Here is a 14,151-nt window from a genome sequence, read left to right on the forward strand (position 1 = left end):
TCAGGTCCACCAGGTACTGTGATTTCTTCACCAAAGCCTTCTTCTTTTTGTCTTAAATTAAGATTATTAGTTTATTTAAACTACATTTCAAGAGTGAAAGTCACCACTTAACTCAACAGGTGCAATCGCATTGAAGGGAGTGGAGCTGTGCCTCCCTGCGATGACTGGTGCCTTTGGCTCAGTCTCACTAATATTAAGCAATGTTGTTTTTGTTTTTTAAACAGTTCTCATTGAGGTACATTTTTAATTTAGACAAACCTAATGAAACACAGAACTTGGCTGTCCTTTGAAAATAAATGTCCATTTTAGATTATCTTGTAACCTAATACTGTGGGCCTCCCCAATGCAATTCAACTGGGATTTCATTTAACCTGAAACCAGGATTTCGCATTTGTGCTGTATATAGGAATTATTAGGCTGAACCATGAAATACAAACAAGACTTTGTTAAAATAAGTAGTCATCCTGATATTAAAAAGAGCACGTAATTTTTTTTTCTGTAGCATTTGCCCATTTTATTGATCAAGTTGTGGGAAATTTAACCTTCTGCACAGTTAATTTGTGAGATGAATATAGTCTTTAACTCCTACTTTAGTAACACAATTAAATAAACACCATAAACAAAATACGGGGTCACCAAGGGTTATATGTACTGGGCTGCTGACAAACTTTTAGCATTGCCTTCTGAAAAATGTAGACTTTAATACGCTAGTTTTGCACAGGGACGGTTCTAGGTTTTTTGCCGTCCCAAGCAAAACAAATTTTGGCTGCCCCCCACCCCAGCCCTAGGCTCTTCCCCCTCCCCACCAGTACCCTCCCGCACCCACACACCCTGCCGCCCCAGCCCTGGGCTCTCTCTTGCCCCCCAACCCGCACCCCCCTGGCACCCCAGCCCTGGGCTCCCCCCCAAAACGTGACCTCCTCGTTCACCACAGCAATCCCCGTTTACACTTGCAGTGGGGATCAAACCATTTCTCCTATTTTCATTTCATTTCCCTGCAACCCCATCTTTAGTGCTCCAAATGCACATGGAAGGCATAGGGACTAACCCTTGTACCCGGAAACGGATGGGGATCTAGTAAAGAGGGTTCAGGCAGAGGAGTGGGTGTGGGGGTGCTTGGGGGCTCTACACTGGCAGAGAAGCGGGTTGTGATGTACTCGCGGAGGAGGAGAGGGGGTATCAGGAGGGTTGCAGGAGAAGAGGTGCAGGGGAAGGGGGAGGTGCGGGAGGAGAGGTGCAGGGGAAGGGGTTCGGCGAAGGAGCAATGAGGGGGAGGTACAAGTGAAGAGGCTGCGAGTGGGATGGGGGGTGCAAGGGCTGAGAGGGGCAGGCGCTGACAGCTGCTTCCCCAGACCCGTGCAGGCAGAGCCGAGAGGACCGACACTGATCCCCAGGTGTCCGAGCCATGGGGGTCTCCCAGCGGGGCAGTATCCCCCGCTGCCCCGCTCAGAGCCAGGCTCTGCCTCTCCCTGCCCCTGGTGCTGTGGGCAGGGCCGGCTCTAACTTTTTTGCCGCTCCAGGCAAAAAAGAAGAGTGCCGCCCCCCCCCCCCCCCCTGCGAGCGCCGCCGTACCCCCCCCAGCGCCACCGAAATCCCTGCCCCCCCAGCACCACGCCGCCCGAAGCCCCACACCCCAGAACGCCACGCCACCCGAAGCCCCCGCCCCCCCTCCAAGCGCCACACCAAGCCCCCGCCCACCCTCCGAGCGCCGCGCCAGCCCCCGCCCCCCCTCCAAGCGCCAGCCCCCTTCTGAGCGCCGTGCCAAGCTCCAGCCCCCGCCCTCCCGAGCGTCGCGCCGCCTGAAGCCCTGCCCCCCTCCGAGCACCGTGCCGCCCGAAGCCCCGCCCCCTGAGCACCGTGCCGCGGAAACAAAAAAAACCCCTCCAGCGCTGCCCCGACAAACCAATAAATAAAATAAATAAATAAAAACCTGCGCGTCGCCCCAGCCCAAGGTGCCACCCCAAGCACGTGCTTGGTCGGCTGGTGCCTGGAGCCAGCCCTGGTTTTGCAGCAGGGCAATTGGACCCCAATCCTGCAAGCTCATATGTATGTGACCCCTGAGCCTGCACAGAGCCCCACTGAAATGAATTGTCTGCCTGCTTGGATCCCATTGCAGGATCAGGGTTTTGGAAGTCAAAACATTGTGGGGGTTCATTCAAGGTATTATGGCAATGTGTTGCCAGTAAAGAGCAGCTATTCCACCATTACTGCCATCCCAAAACACACACACACACACACACACACACAAACCTCAACCATGCCCGATTTCTTGCTAAAGGATGGTGTTTTAATAATGTCTAGGGTTACAAGGAGTTCCAGGTGAGAAAGGAGATCCTGGCCCTCCTGGATTCGACATCCCTGGTCCACCTGGTGACAGAGGCAGTCCAGGATTTCCAGGAACACCAGGTCTCACTGGGCCTCCAGGTTCACCAGGACCACCAGGACGAGATGGAATATCAGGATTTCCAGGTAAGTTCAAACATGCCAGAAGAGCATTTTTACCTGTCGGCATATACAGAGGGCTGTATGTGCCTACAGATGTGTGTTCCCCACTGTTTAGGCATGCTATCAGCCTTAGTGAGAAATGTCATTGAACTTGGGCTTGCTTACTGTACCTTGCTGACGACTGAAAAGCAGTTTATTCATGGGCACCCATGAGATCCTTCATTGCAATAAATCTGAATTAGGGACAAATCCGTGTCTGTAATATTGGATGCACATTTCCGAGTCCCCTAGGAATTTTGGAGGGAGATTGGATCCGTGGCTATTTTGGTGAAGGAGCCTCTCTCTAATTGTAATATCCATTGTCTATCCATCCCCTCCCAGTGCAGGGCTTTGCAGCAGTCACTGTGTATTACAGTCTAAGCATTATAGGTGGGATTTAGCACTAATAGCACTCAGGCCTAACTCTATTGCTATTAAAGTCAGTGCTAAAACTCCCGTTCACTTCAGTGTCAGCAGGGAAGCAAATGCTGAGCACTTTTGCAAATCCCACCCTAAAACCATGTGTATCACCTTTCTTTACATTGTAATGTTATAGAGATGTTTAAATCTGCTTTGAGGTCATATTTTGAGTGTGAAGTTTGGTAGGTACTTAGGTATGCATCATTATTAAAGGGATTAAAGATTATTTAGATAAATTAGGTATACTCACATTGGCAGGGCCTGATGAAATTCACCCTAGAATACTTAAGTAACTAGCTGAAACAATCTCGGAACCATGAACTTGTGAAGGATGGGTGAGGCCCTAGAGGACTGGAGAAGAGCAAACATAGTACCTGCAGCTGGCCAACATGATCACAGCACAACTCAGGTTTGGCACGTCTGCCCCTCCATCTCGGTCTATGGAGGGGCAGACTCGCCAAACCTGAGTGGCGCTGTGACCATGTGGGCCAGGTCTCCATGCTGAAGCTGGGAGCCAGGCCCAGCCCGTCCAGCCAGGAGCTGCTGTGCAGTGAGTGTAATATGTGTTCGTTCTCCAACCCTCGCTTCACCCACGCACGCACATGCCCCTATTCTCCCCTCTTTCCATCCCACATGGTGGTTTTCCTGTACCTCTGCTGTGAAATTAATTAAAAATTACTGCGATAAAATCATAGCCTTAGTAGTAATAGCTTACATGGATTTGTCAAGAACAAACCATGCCAAACCAACTTAATTTCCTCCTTTTACAGGGTTAGTTGCCTGGTGGATATGCGGGAAGCAGTAGATATGATATCTTTACTTTAGTAAGGTGTTTGACATGGTCTATAAGCAAACTGGCAAAATGTGGTCTAAATGAAATTGCTATAAGGAGGGTGCATAACTGGTTGAAAGATCGTAGTGAGGGTAATTATCAATGGTTTGGTATCAAACTGGGAAAGCATAGCTAGTGGGGTCTCACAGGGGCCTGTCTTATGTCTGGTACTATTCAATATTTTCATTAATGACTTGGATAATGGAGTGGAGGACATGCTTATAAAATTTGCAGATGACTCCAAGCTGGAAGGGGTTGCAAGCACTTTGGAGAACAGGATTAGAATTCAAAATGACCTTGACAAATTGGAGAAATGGTCTGAATTCAACAAGCTGGAATTCAGTAAGATAAGTGCAAAGTACTACACTTAGGAAGGAAAAATCAAATGCACAAATACAAAATATGCAATAACTGACTAGGCAATAGTACTGCTAAAAAGGATCTGGTGGTTATAGTGGGTCACAAATTGAATATAAGTCAACAATGTGATGCAGTTGCAAAAAAGGCTAAAACCATGTTGGGCTGTATTAATAGAAGTGTAATAGGTAAGATATGGGCAGGGCCGTCCTTACCCATACGCAAAGTACGCAGCTGCATAGGGCACCCGGAAATTTGGGGCAAATTTCCGGGTGCCCTGCGCAGCTGCATGCTGCTCCAGCCCCTGCTCCGGCTCTTCCCCAGGGCCCCCGCTCTTCAAATATGGTAAGGGCTGTTGTAAAGAGGACCGTGATCAATTCTTCTCCATGTCCACTAGGACAAGAAGTAGTGGGCTTTAATCTGCAGATTTGGGTTAGATATGAGGGGAAATGATCTAACTATATAAGCGTAGCTAGGTTCTGGAACAGGCTTCCAAGGGAGATTGTAGAATCCCTGTCCCTGGAGGTTTTTAAGAACAGTTTGGACAAGCACCTGGTAGGCATGGTCTCTAAGTGTGCTTGGTCCTGCCTCAACCTAGGAGGCTGAATTTGATGACTTCTCTATGATTTTTCAGTATTTCTGTTTTACTGCAAAAGGATCTGACTCCACACAATGAAAGCCATTATATTCCAAGAAATAGAGTGTTTCATTCTCCCAAGTTGTGCCTGCATATTTATAATTACCTCTATGACTTTCAGTAAATAACAGTTTAAATTTAAAATAAATAACTCTCCTTCGTGAAATATTTTATACAGGAAGCGCATTTATATGGCTTATAAGAAACAAACACACAACTCTCTGCAAGAATTAATAATGGAAAAGCCCATGCCACATTCAAGTATAATTATTTTTCTATATGAGCCCGATCCTCAGAAGGGCTAAGCACTGTAACACCCATTGAAAGCACTGGGATTTACATGGACTCAGCCTCTCACTGGATCTGGCCCTGTATGTTTTAGGTATAAAATGAGAATTACTCAAGTTAGCTGACTTTGATGTACAGGTTAAAATACCATAGGAATGAAAATAGGTGAAAGTTAAGTACTGATTGCTTTGGGGTTTTTGTTCAGAATGACACTGGTGGTTCAATGCATCTAGGTGCCAAAGGTGAAATGGGTGTGATGGGAGCTCCGGGTCCACAAGGCCCTCCTGGAACTCCTGGCAGAGATGGCCTTCCTGGTCCTAAAGGTAACATTTGTCTGATTATTTTCAGTGCAGAGAATTTAACACTGCTTATCCTTCAAAGATGTTGGGAGCAGCGTCTGATATATTCTTGGCTTTGGTGGGGAGTTACATAGCATAAATCAGTTCAGAATTTCATCACTTGGGTTGGGTTATCTTTCTGACTTTGGTGTTCACAGGTACTTTGTTTAAAGCAGTAGTAAGCTATCCATGTGACATGTTGGAAGGGACATTCTGAGGCTTTAACTGTTTCATCTTTGAGATCCTTGGATTGAAGACGTTAAAGAAATGCAAACGATGATAAAGATAATACTTGGTAAAGTCTGCTTCAGACAATGTAAAAGGTGGACTGATGGCTTTGCATCATCAAGCCTTCCAGAATTGGCTTTATGCAACATGGATGAAATTCACTCCTCCACATAAAGCCCACATAATCTGGCTGTATGCAGGTGAATTTTGTGAGTTTGGTAGGTAAAATCCACCAATCTTCCTCTGCACCAGGCGGCCAGCAGACTCTCAAACACTGTTCCTGCTTTGAGATCTATTCATTGAAAGCGCTATGTAACAGCTGGATAGAGCTGGTATATTACTTTTAGTTGTTAATGTCAGGTGTGCAATGTGTTGGGGCTTCTGGATCTTTGCTTTGTTATACAGCTATCTGTTCCCTCTGTGCTGGCCTATTCAAGGCATACAGTCCTTTCCCACATGTAGGCACCCATATGCAACCATTCCATATGTGGCCCCTCGTTCAGCCTCCTGCATGGCTTAAGGTGGTGTGGACAGCCTTCCAGGAGCTCACCACCCATTGGGTGAATTTTACTACTTGTGAATAGATCCTGGAGGCCAACCATAGCAGAGTGTGATAGAAACATAATTGATGTTAGCCCACCCTATGGATTACACTTTCCTTTTGCTGTCTGTACATGCTGTAGGCAGTGATGGTTTACCAGGTCAACCAGGACCTTCTGGACTGACAGGGCAGAAAGGCACGAAAGGTGAAACAGGCCTGCCAGGTCCCCCTGGACAAGTTGATCCAAGCCGGCTGGGGTCAAAAGGAGAGAAAGGCGAGCCAGGCATTGCAGGTGAGAAATTCCATACATGGGCCTGTTTCCTACAGGTGACGATGAACCAAGATGGATTCTGAAACCTGTCAGTTATAATCAGTTAGTCCTTCACTGCAAGGAAAACTTAAACTGGATGGGGTCAGGGGTCTCTCTTCTTTTTCTTCTCTTGAAGAGAAGGTTTAAAGTGACTATTTGAGTGTGACTGAGTTGCTCCATATAGTCGGCTGCAGTGTCCTTACTAGTGAACTCTTATTATTGTGTAACATTTGTATCAGAGAAGCATCCTAATGCCCTGGTCAGGATTTGGGTCCCCATTGTGGTAGGTGCTGTGCATCCCTGCCTTGAAGTGCTTGCAGTCCAAGAGTAAAGTCAAAACCACTTGTAAAAGTAGCCCAAATGCAGATACACCGGTTAGAATAAATATGTAGGCTGAGCCTATCCCATACTATTCATATGAGTAACCAGAGCATCAAAATGATCTATTATTGCATTCTATTAACAAACCTAATCTACTATTCTACGCCCCAAGGCAGCCGTAGGGCTTCCTGTCAGTATGGCTGTGAAGCATATTGTCAATGGCTGATGTCAGGAAGCTTGTATTGCCTCTGTCTACACTGGGTTGTTTCTGTTCTGTAGAAATTCATCCAGGGTCTTCCATGAACACTGACTTGTGTTTTATGGTACTGCCTCTTAGGTTAGCTTATATGGAGATTTCCACCTGATGAGAGAGAATCCTTACTTGGCATTTTATTCATATATGAGAAAATTTGCTCCTTTGATACAAAAATAAAAAAATTAGTAATTAAGTTTGTCTTTTTCCTTAAAGGTATTCCTGGAGTATCAGGCCAGAAAGGTTATCAAGGTCTCCAAGGCGACCCAGGGCCACCTGGATTCAATGGGCAACCAGGTGCACCAGGATTTCCAGGTAAGGTAGAAAACCCTGCCCATGTACAGCCTTTGTAATGAATGACTTGGATTGTAAAAATGCACATGCAGTTGGTTTTGTGGCAGCAAAATATGGTTTAAGCCATATTTAGGGAACCTTCAATCCACTGCATCATGGTGTATGCATAAGAGGTCTAGTCAGGCGTCTGGTGAGTCTGCTTATCACTGACAAGCCCAATTCAAGAACGACACAGGTTGTTATAAATTTCACAGATCCATGTATTGTCTCTGTGGGAGTCCAAGATTATAGCATGCTGCTTTCTTCTTGCTCACTTTGCTTCCATCCTCTGAAGCTGCACCCAGTGCCAGGTATTCCCTCCAGATTCAACTGGATTCTGCACTCTCCTCCCAGCTTTCTTCATTGATGTTGAATGACTTCATGTCATTTTTACTCACATCGTAGTACCACCATAAAGGGCAACCTCACTTTCTAGATCTAAATATCTGCAGACTTTGAGGAACTTGGGATCCCTATCCAAATTGTGGATTTATTACTCCTAGTAAAATACTAGACGTACCTGAATGCAATTTTTGATCTGTTGATCTGGTTGAAGTTTGGGATTGCCATTGTGGTAGCTGGAAATGAGCTTGCTGCTTAGAGCAACCTGATTGGAGGAGTTGTAAGTAGCCTTGACTGACCTACTTAGTCAACATATCCCTACATCATTAGTCCTTACCTCTACAGTTAGCAACAGACCAAACAGAAGTATTGGGAAGGCTAGCTGGAAATCATATCAATGCTTTTAGCTACTGCATGGATCAAAAATCTTACTTCACGGTATTTATTCTGCTGCATCTGAAGCCTCTACATTTTTTGTTCAGTATTTCTCTACCAGCATTGCCTGGTTGCAAGTCTTGCTCTCGGTGTCATATTGGAATTTATGCAATCTTTCAGACAGCCAGGACCCAGTTCAGGCTTTATCGGTCGAATCCATGGGCTTAAACTCCACCTGGAAACTAAAGAACAACCATTGCAGATTAAGGAGCCACCAGGAGAATGTGCTCTTTGTGTGAAGCACTGCTTAAGAAACTGGCAGCCACGTTCTGTACTAGTTGGTTTCAGATGGTTCCCAAGTTGTAGTTGTATGTGCAGTCCATTTTTACTCAAGGAGGAAAGGCATACCTAACTTCATCAAGGTCTGCTGCTGAAAGAAAAGTTTTAAATCTTCAGTGCAGATTGGGAATAAAGGTATCTCAAGGCAGCTGGGCACCCAAAGAAACCCCAAATTAGAAGATGGCCATATTCATGTGAGTAATCACTGTATCAAAACGATTTGTCATTGCCATCTATTAACTAAAGTAACCTACTTTCTAGGCCCCAAGGGAGAGCCAGGGCTTCCTGGGCAGTCAGGACCAGCAGGACCTCCAGGACAAAAAGGTGCCATCGGAGAGACGGGGCTTCCAGGTTAGTTACTAAAAGGCATTGATCCAGTCAGTATGTTTCGTCTCTGCAGAGCAGAGGCAGATTTGCATGTGTAATGTGTATATGAATGTAAATATATGTGAAGTAGTATGCATATACTTATGTGAAGAGTACAGAAAGAATATATGGTATACGGCTTGGCATAGAAAATTCAGACTTGTATAATAAAATATTTAACAAAGTACATTCATTTTAAAGTACTACAGATACAAAGCTGGAAGGGTGTATTTCTATTGTAGCTTTCATGTGTAGTTCATCTGAGACCACAAATCTGTCTAAGAATCTTATTACAATTTTTATTGGGCCTGGTCTCTCATTTTTCAGATTCCACCCAACAAAACAGTTTAGAAATGAAAAGGGCTCTGTGGACTGGCCCATCAGAGGGAAAATAAGATGGGTTATTTGCTCAAAAGAAAATAGATACAGTAATTCAGTTACTTTGGAAGAAGTGTTGGGACAACACCACCAATATTTTGGGGGTCATAGTAGTAATTGGTTGCTATTTACTATCCAGGGCCTCTTGGTTTTGTCAGAGTTTAAAAATATACACACACAGGCAATATTTATATCCTTGTGCATTTTATAAAATTCCTCCCCCTTGTATGAGAAATATGCTGAAGCCCTGAGAGATTTTAACTGTTTGTTTTGTTTGTTTTTGATTAAAAAAATAAGTCTCATCAGTCATTCAACTCTTCATTAGTCCTTCCTGGTCAGTTTACAATTTGACTGACTGTTTGGAAGCTGCTGCAAAACCATTATTTTTTGATATTTTGGACAGGTGTCCCAGGTATTAAAGGCTCTCAAGGTATAGCAGGACGTCCTGGCCAGCCTGGCCCACCAGGATTTCCAGGATTAAAAGGGGAGAAAGGCAACCCAGGTCTTTCAGATATTGGAATCCCTGGCCCTAAGGTATATTTCAAAATCCTTCCCTAGAAGGTACTGTGGGTGAATGATATTTCTGTGTTAAAGAGCATTATTTTTTTTTATGTGAAGAGAAAGACACACTGGGATTCAGTGTTTTTAAGATTAAAATAAAGATTCATTTTAAAGGAAAAAACGTTTTTTTGAAAATCTGCATACAACTCACTTCCCCTGCAGCCAACGGTAGCATTGGCTTTCCTCATAAAAGTCTTTGTTTATCAAGAATTGTTTAACAGAGGGCCATCTACCAAGAGAAGCATCTGTGATGTCCATTTCCATTGGTAGAGAGAAATATTTTAAAGCAACTAGAACAGCTGGAGAAACCCCTGTCCGTGTTGTTGTTTGCATTTGGCAGAAAGTTGCATATGAGACTATCCTAAATTATGGCTCACTTAAGATTCCTTATAGGTTGTCATTATGTTATAATTGGTGACATAATGACAACCTATAGGGGGTAGTAGAACGAACTGCTCTATTCCAATCTCAAGCAGCCACAATTAATTCTCGAAAAATGGTGCCTACAATATGCAGAGGTGCCATTTAGAGATACATCCACAGGGAAGAGGCAACTAAAAGGTCACAGTTGCTGCTGCCAAAAACTAAAGCTTGAAAAAAGATACTGGTGCCCAGATTTTCAAACATTCACTACATAAGTGATCGGACTTTATAAAAAAGTAAGCTCCTAGCAGCTGTCACTGGAACCTTATGACTAATCTTGAGAGACAATCTGTTTAGCAAAAGCAATACTTAGATAAAATATCACACACTTCTGAATTTTTCTTCCTTCTACAATATCCAAGATAACTGCATGGCAACAGAATCTTGGCTTCTTAAAAGATTCTGTTGCTTCTTTTCCACCTGATGCCATAATCCTGTTTGACCTCACAGTTGTTGCTGTGAAAATGATTTTAATGTTTTAGGGAATTATAGAGTGACAAGGTGGGTGAGGTAATATATTTTATTGGACCAACTTTTCCATTGGTGAGAGAGAGACAACCTTTTTAGCTTAAACAGAGCTCTTCCTTGGGTCTGGGAAATGTTTGGGTAATTATGGCACTTGGGCAAGGAATCAGAACAAGAAGCAGAAGTATGTGTGAACTCGTTGCTACTGCACTGATAAAATAACGAGTAGGCATAGAACTAATAGAAATAGCTCATTGACTTAGCAAGGTATCTGATTGGAATGTTAAAACTAAGGGGGGCCAAATTTATTTTTGGTGTAACGATTGGTAACCAGGATAAACGTGGCCAGAGATCTCCTACCTGGACTTGTCTTGTTGCCAATGATCCCATAAATGTTTATGAAACTTAGTTCATCTCTTACTTTGAAAAGCATGAGTTGGTGGTGTTCCACTCCTTAAACCTGTGCTTATACCATAGGAGCAGATTTGAACGGTTTTTAGCTCCAATTTGAGGAATATAAAGTGTTTACTTAAAATATATTGGTAGCTCAATAACACCTACTAGGAAGATCTGACACTTTATTTACGACTGAGACTTTCAGAGCCACTTGTGGGATTTGAATGCCCAATTCCCATTTTCATGACATCTAGCAAAGCCTAATGGCTGAACAGAAATCTGAAGTTAGTGGAGAGCACTGGAACGCAATGGGATATACAGGTGTGAATCTATTTGTGTAAATAATGTGACAATCTCAACCTTTACTATTGGTGATGATGCGTGAGTCAGAAAGAAAACAGTGTTTTACTTTCAGAGTTGAGGTTCCAGGGCTGACAAGTTAGAAATATACTCTGTGCTTGTAAATTGAACAGGTTTTACATGGCATTATTGACATGCAATACATCTGGGCTCCCACCATGCCATTTTTACAGTGGTATGTTTAAAATTGCTAAAAAAAAATTTCTCCATGTAGAGCTAAAAGAAAATAACCTCTCCAACTTTTCACAATGCTAAAGAACAATCTTTGGGGAAAGGCTCTGGGGAACACTACACAAACAAATTGTAGCGGCCACCATTAAAATCTTTACAATTGTCATTTTCAAGTAATAAACGTTACCAAGGTAGTTCCAGCACTAAGCATTGGTTAACATCAAGTTAGGCAAAAAGAAAAACTGTGAAGATTTTAATGACATTCATTGGTGTCTGTTGTCAAGAACAGGGACATACAAAAAGAATGAAATGAAATGAAAATGAATGGATCTCATTTTTGCCTAATATTTTCCAGGGTGACACTGGTTTCCCTGGATACCCAGGTAACCCTGGCAACAAAGGTACACCTGGAAATCCTGGTTTGGCTGGATTACCAGGTAATCCAGGTGCAAAAGGAGAAGCAGGCCTTCCTGGATTCCCAGGTAATTTTACTTGGAATTTTTATTGTCATTTCCTGTCTTTCGCTCAGGCGCTCATGTTTTGGCTTCCGTCTCCAGGTAACTTGAATGGTGGCAGGCTGTAATTGCTCGGGGTTCTTACTGTGGAGCCAGTTCATGTAATGCTTCCGGAATCATCACTGCAAAGGGATAGAGATACATCATTTTAAACTTCCTTCTAAAATCAATGTCAATTCATTTGCAGTGAGGGGACCAGAACACATGAACATTTGTGAAAGCCAATACTACAACTAGGGTTATCTGCAATGGTCAGATTACTAACTCCTTTGACCCACAAAATATCTGAGTTTGGCCATACTTTTTCCCTTGTGGATTGCTACAACAAAGCCCTTGTGGATCGTGGCTTTTATTATAACTTACTACAAAATCTTGGTTTCTCTAAAGAATTAATTGTAAAGAGGAGATTTTTTCAGTGTATACAAATATGAATTCATTAGGTTTGGCAATCTTATCTAGAGACTTTTTAACAGTCAGTGTAATTCAGGCTAGGGCTACACTACAGAGCTTACAGCGGTTTACAGCAACGATGCAGCTGCGCTGCTAATGCTGATGCTCTAAACTGACGGGAGAGAGCTCTCCTGTCGACTTAATTACTCCAGCCCCTACGAGTGGCAGTAGTAGACAGCCCCAGTGCTCTCAAATCCGAATTTAGTGATATATAAACTAAGGGACCAAACATGATAGGTGCTAAGTGTCCTTAACTCACATCAGCTTAATGCTATGGAGGTGAGACCCATGTCCCATTAAGTTCTTTTTCTGGAAAGGAGGTAGGGAGTGGGGAATGATGGGTTAGCTGCTGTCCATCATGCTTTCACTGTGTTGGTAACTAAATATGCTGTTGCTGTTTACTAGGTTATATCCATTTTAGAGACGATACTGTCTGACTTAAGTTAGAGATGCTATTGGCCTTCAGCATTAAGTAATTAAGAAGGTGGGATTCTGAAGGATGGCAGGAAAAAAACACCTTTAGGCAACCATGTTTTATGTTGATGAACTTCCTCTTCTTTAAAGTCCTACTGCCCCTTTAAATGAATGGTTGCAAATCTATGGTATTAACAGTTGCAGCATGTATTGTACAGTATCTTGATACTTTCTTGACACTCTTTACTTGGTCTGACTTGTACCTTATCCAGTGCTTACCAGTACCTGATAAAACACTGCAGTGTCTTGTTTGATTATTTGATTTGATTATTTCACAGGGACACCAGGAATTGTAGGACCAAGAGGTATTGATGGACCCCCAGGTAATCCTGGTCTCCCGGGATCACCTGGGCCACCAGGTAGGCATGAATCGTACAACAAAGTCAAGCTTGCAGAACCTCAGTTATCTTTGTATTATTTAAGCCTGGCTTATGCTGTTCACCAGAAAGTTCTATGACCTATAGTAGATATCTGACTCCCAAACTGTGACTTGAAGGATTAAACAGGAAAGAGTGATTTGAAATAGCTTCAAAGCTTTAGTTGAAAGTGAAAGCTATGAAATGCTGTTTGAAAAATCCAAATTCCCTTTCAGAAAAATGTAGGCTGGCATTATGGGTTCTTTATGTTTCTTCATAATAATTTCGGACATGGAGTCCCATCTTGGATGGCAAAATTCTCATTGATTACAGAGGGTATATGACCAGATCCACTAATGGCAAGTGCAGATTTACCATGGTGGAATTAGACCTGGCAAAAGGAGTACTGTGATTACAAGTGCTACACTATGCATCGAATTATTGGGTTAAAACTGTAAATTGTCATGGGAGTTTTGCCTGCAGGATTTCGTCCCATGAACCTTTTTAAAATTTGAAATAGCTTCTTTTTTCATATCTTGACAACTATATTGTGTGATGTGTATCTGTTCTCATTCTCTCACACACACGTGTACGTACAGTGTCCTGAAACCAAATTACAATAATTCCATTATACTTGAACCTTCTGTTAGCAACCCTGACTACTTGTGTCACTGACAAAGTTATCTCATTACCTTTTGAAACTAGCAAGTATCTGTTTCTGTATCTGTCGGCTTTCTTTATATTAAGCATTGTAATAGCTTATCCTGTGTTTGCAGAAGCAAGAACCTAATTTCACCTATGAAAGGAAGCATTAGATGGATTTTAATCGCCATTAAAC

General features: G+C 43.1%; 1 protein-coding gene across 1 annotated transcript in view; it reads left to right on the forward strand.

Annotated features, from left to right (window-relative positions):
* The window catches only part of COL4A5 (collagen type IV alpha 5 chain), a 140,198-nt gene that overhangs the window by 103,001 nt on the left and 23,046 nt on the right, over nt 1-14,151 (forward strand). The window contains exons 31-38 of the mRNA XM_054038885.1: nt 2,302-2,469; nt 5,252-5,341; nt 6,268-6,417; nt 7,226-7,324; nt 8,660-8,749; nt 9,546-9,676; nt 11,874-12,000; nt 13,236-13,316. Coding sequence (XP_053894860.1) covers nt 2,302-2,469; nt 5,252-5,341; nt 6,268-6,417; nt 7,226-7,324; nt 8,660-8,749; nt 9,546-9,676; nt 11,874-12,000; nt 13,236-13,316 — 936 coding nt within the window. The remainder of the gene's footprint in view (nt 1-2,301; nt 2,470-5,251; nt 5,342-6,267; nt 6,418-7,225; nt 7,325-8,659; nt 8,750-9,545; nt 9,677-11,873; nt 12,001-13,235; nt 13,317-14,151) is intronic.

The sequence above is a fragment of the Malaclemys terrapin genome, chromosome 9, assembly GCF_027887155.1.
Source record: "Malaclemys terrapin pileata isolate rMalTer1 chromosome 9, rMalTer1.hap1, whole genome shotgun sequence".
NCBI lineage: Eukaryota > Metazoa > Chordata > Testudines > Emydidae > Malaclemys > Malaclemys terrapin.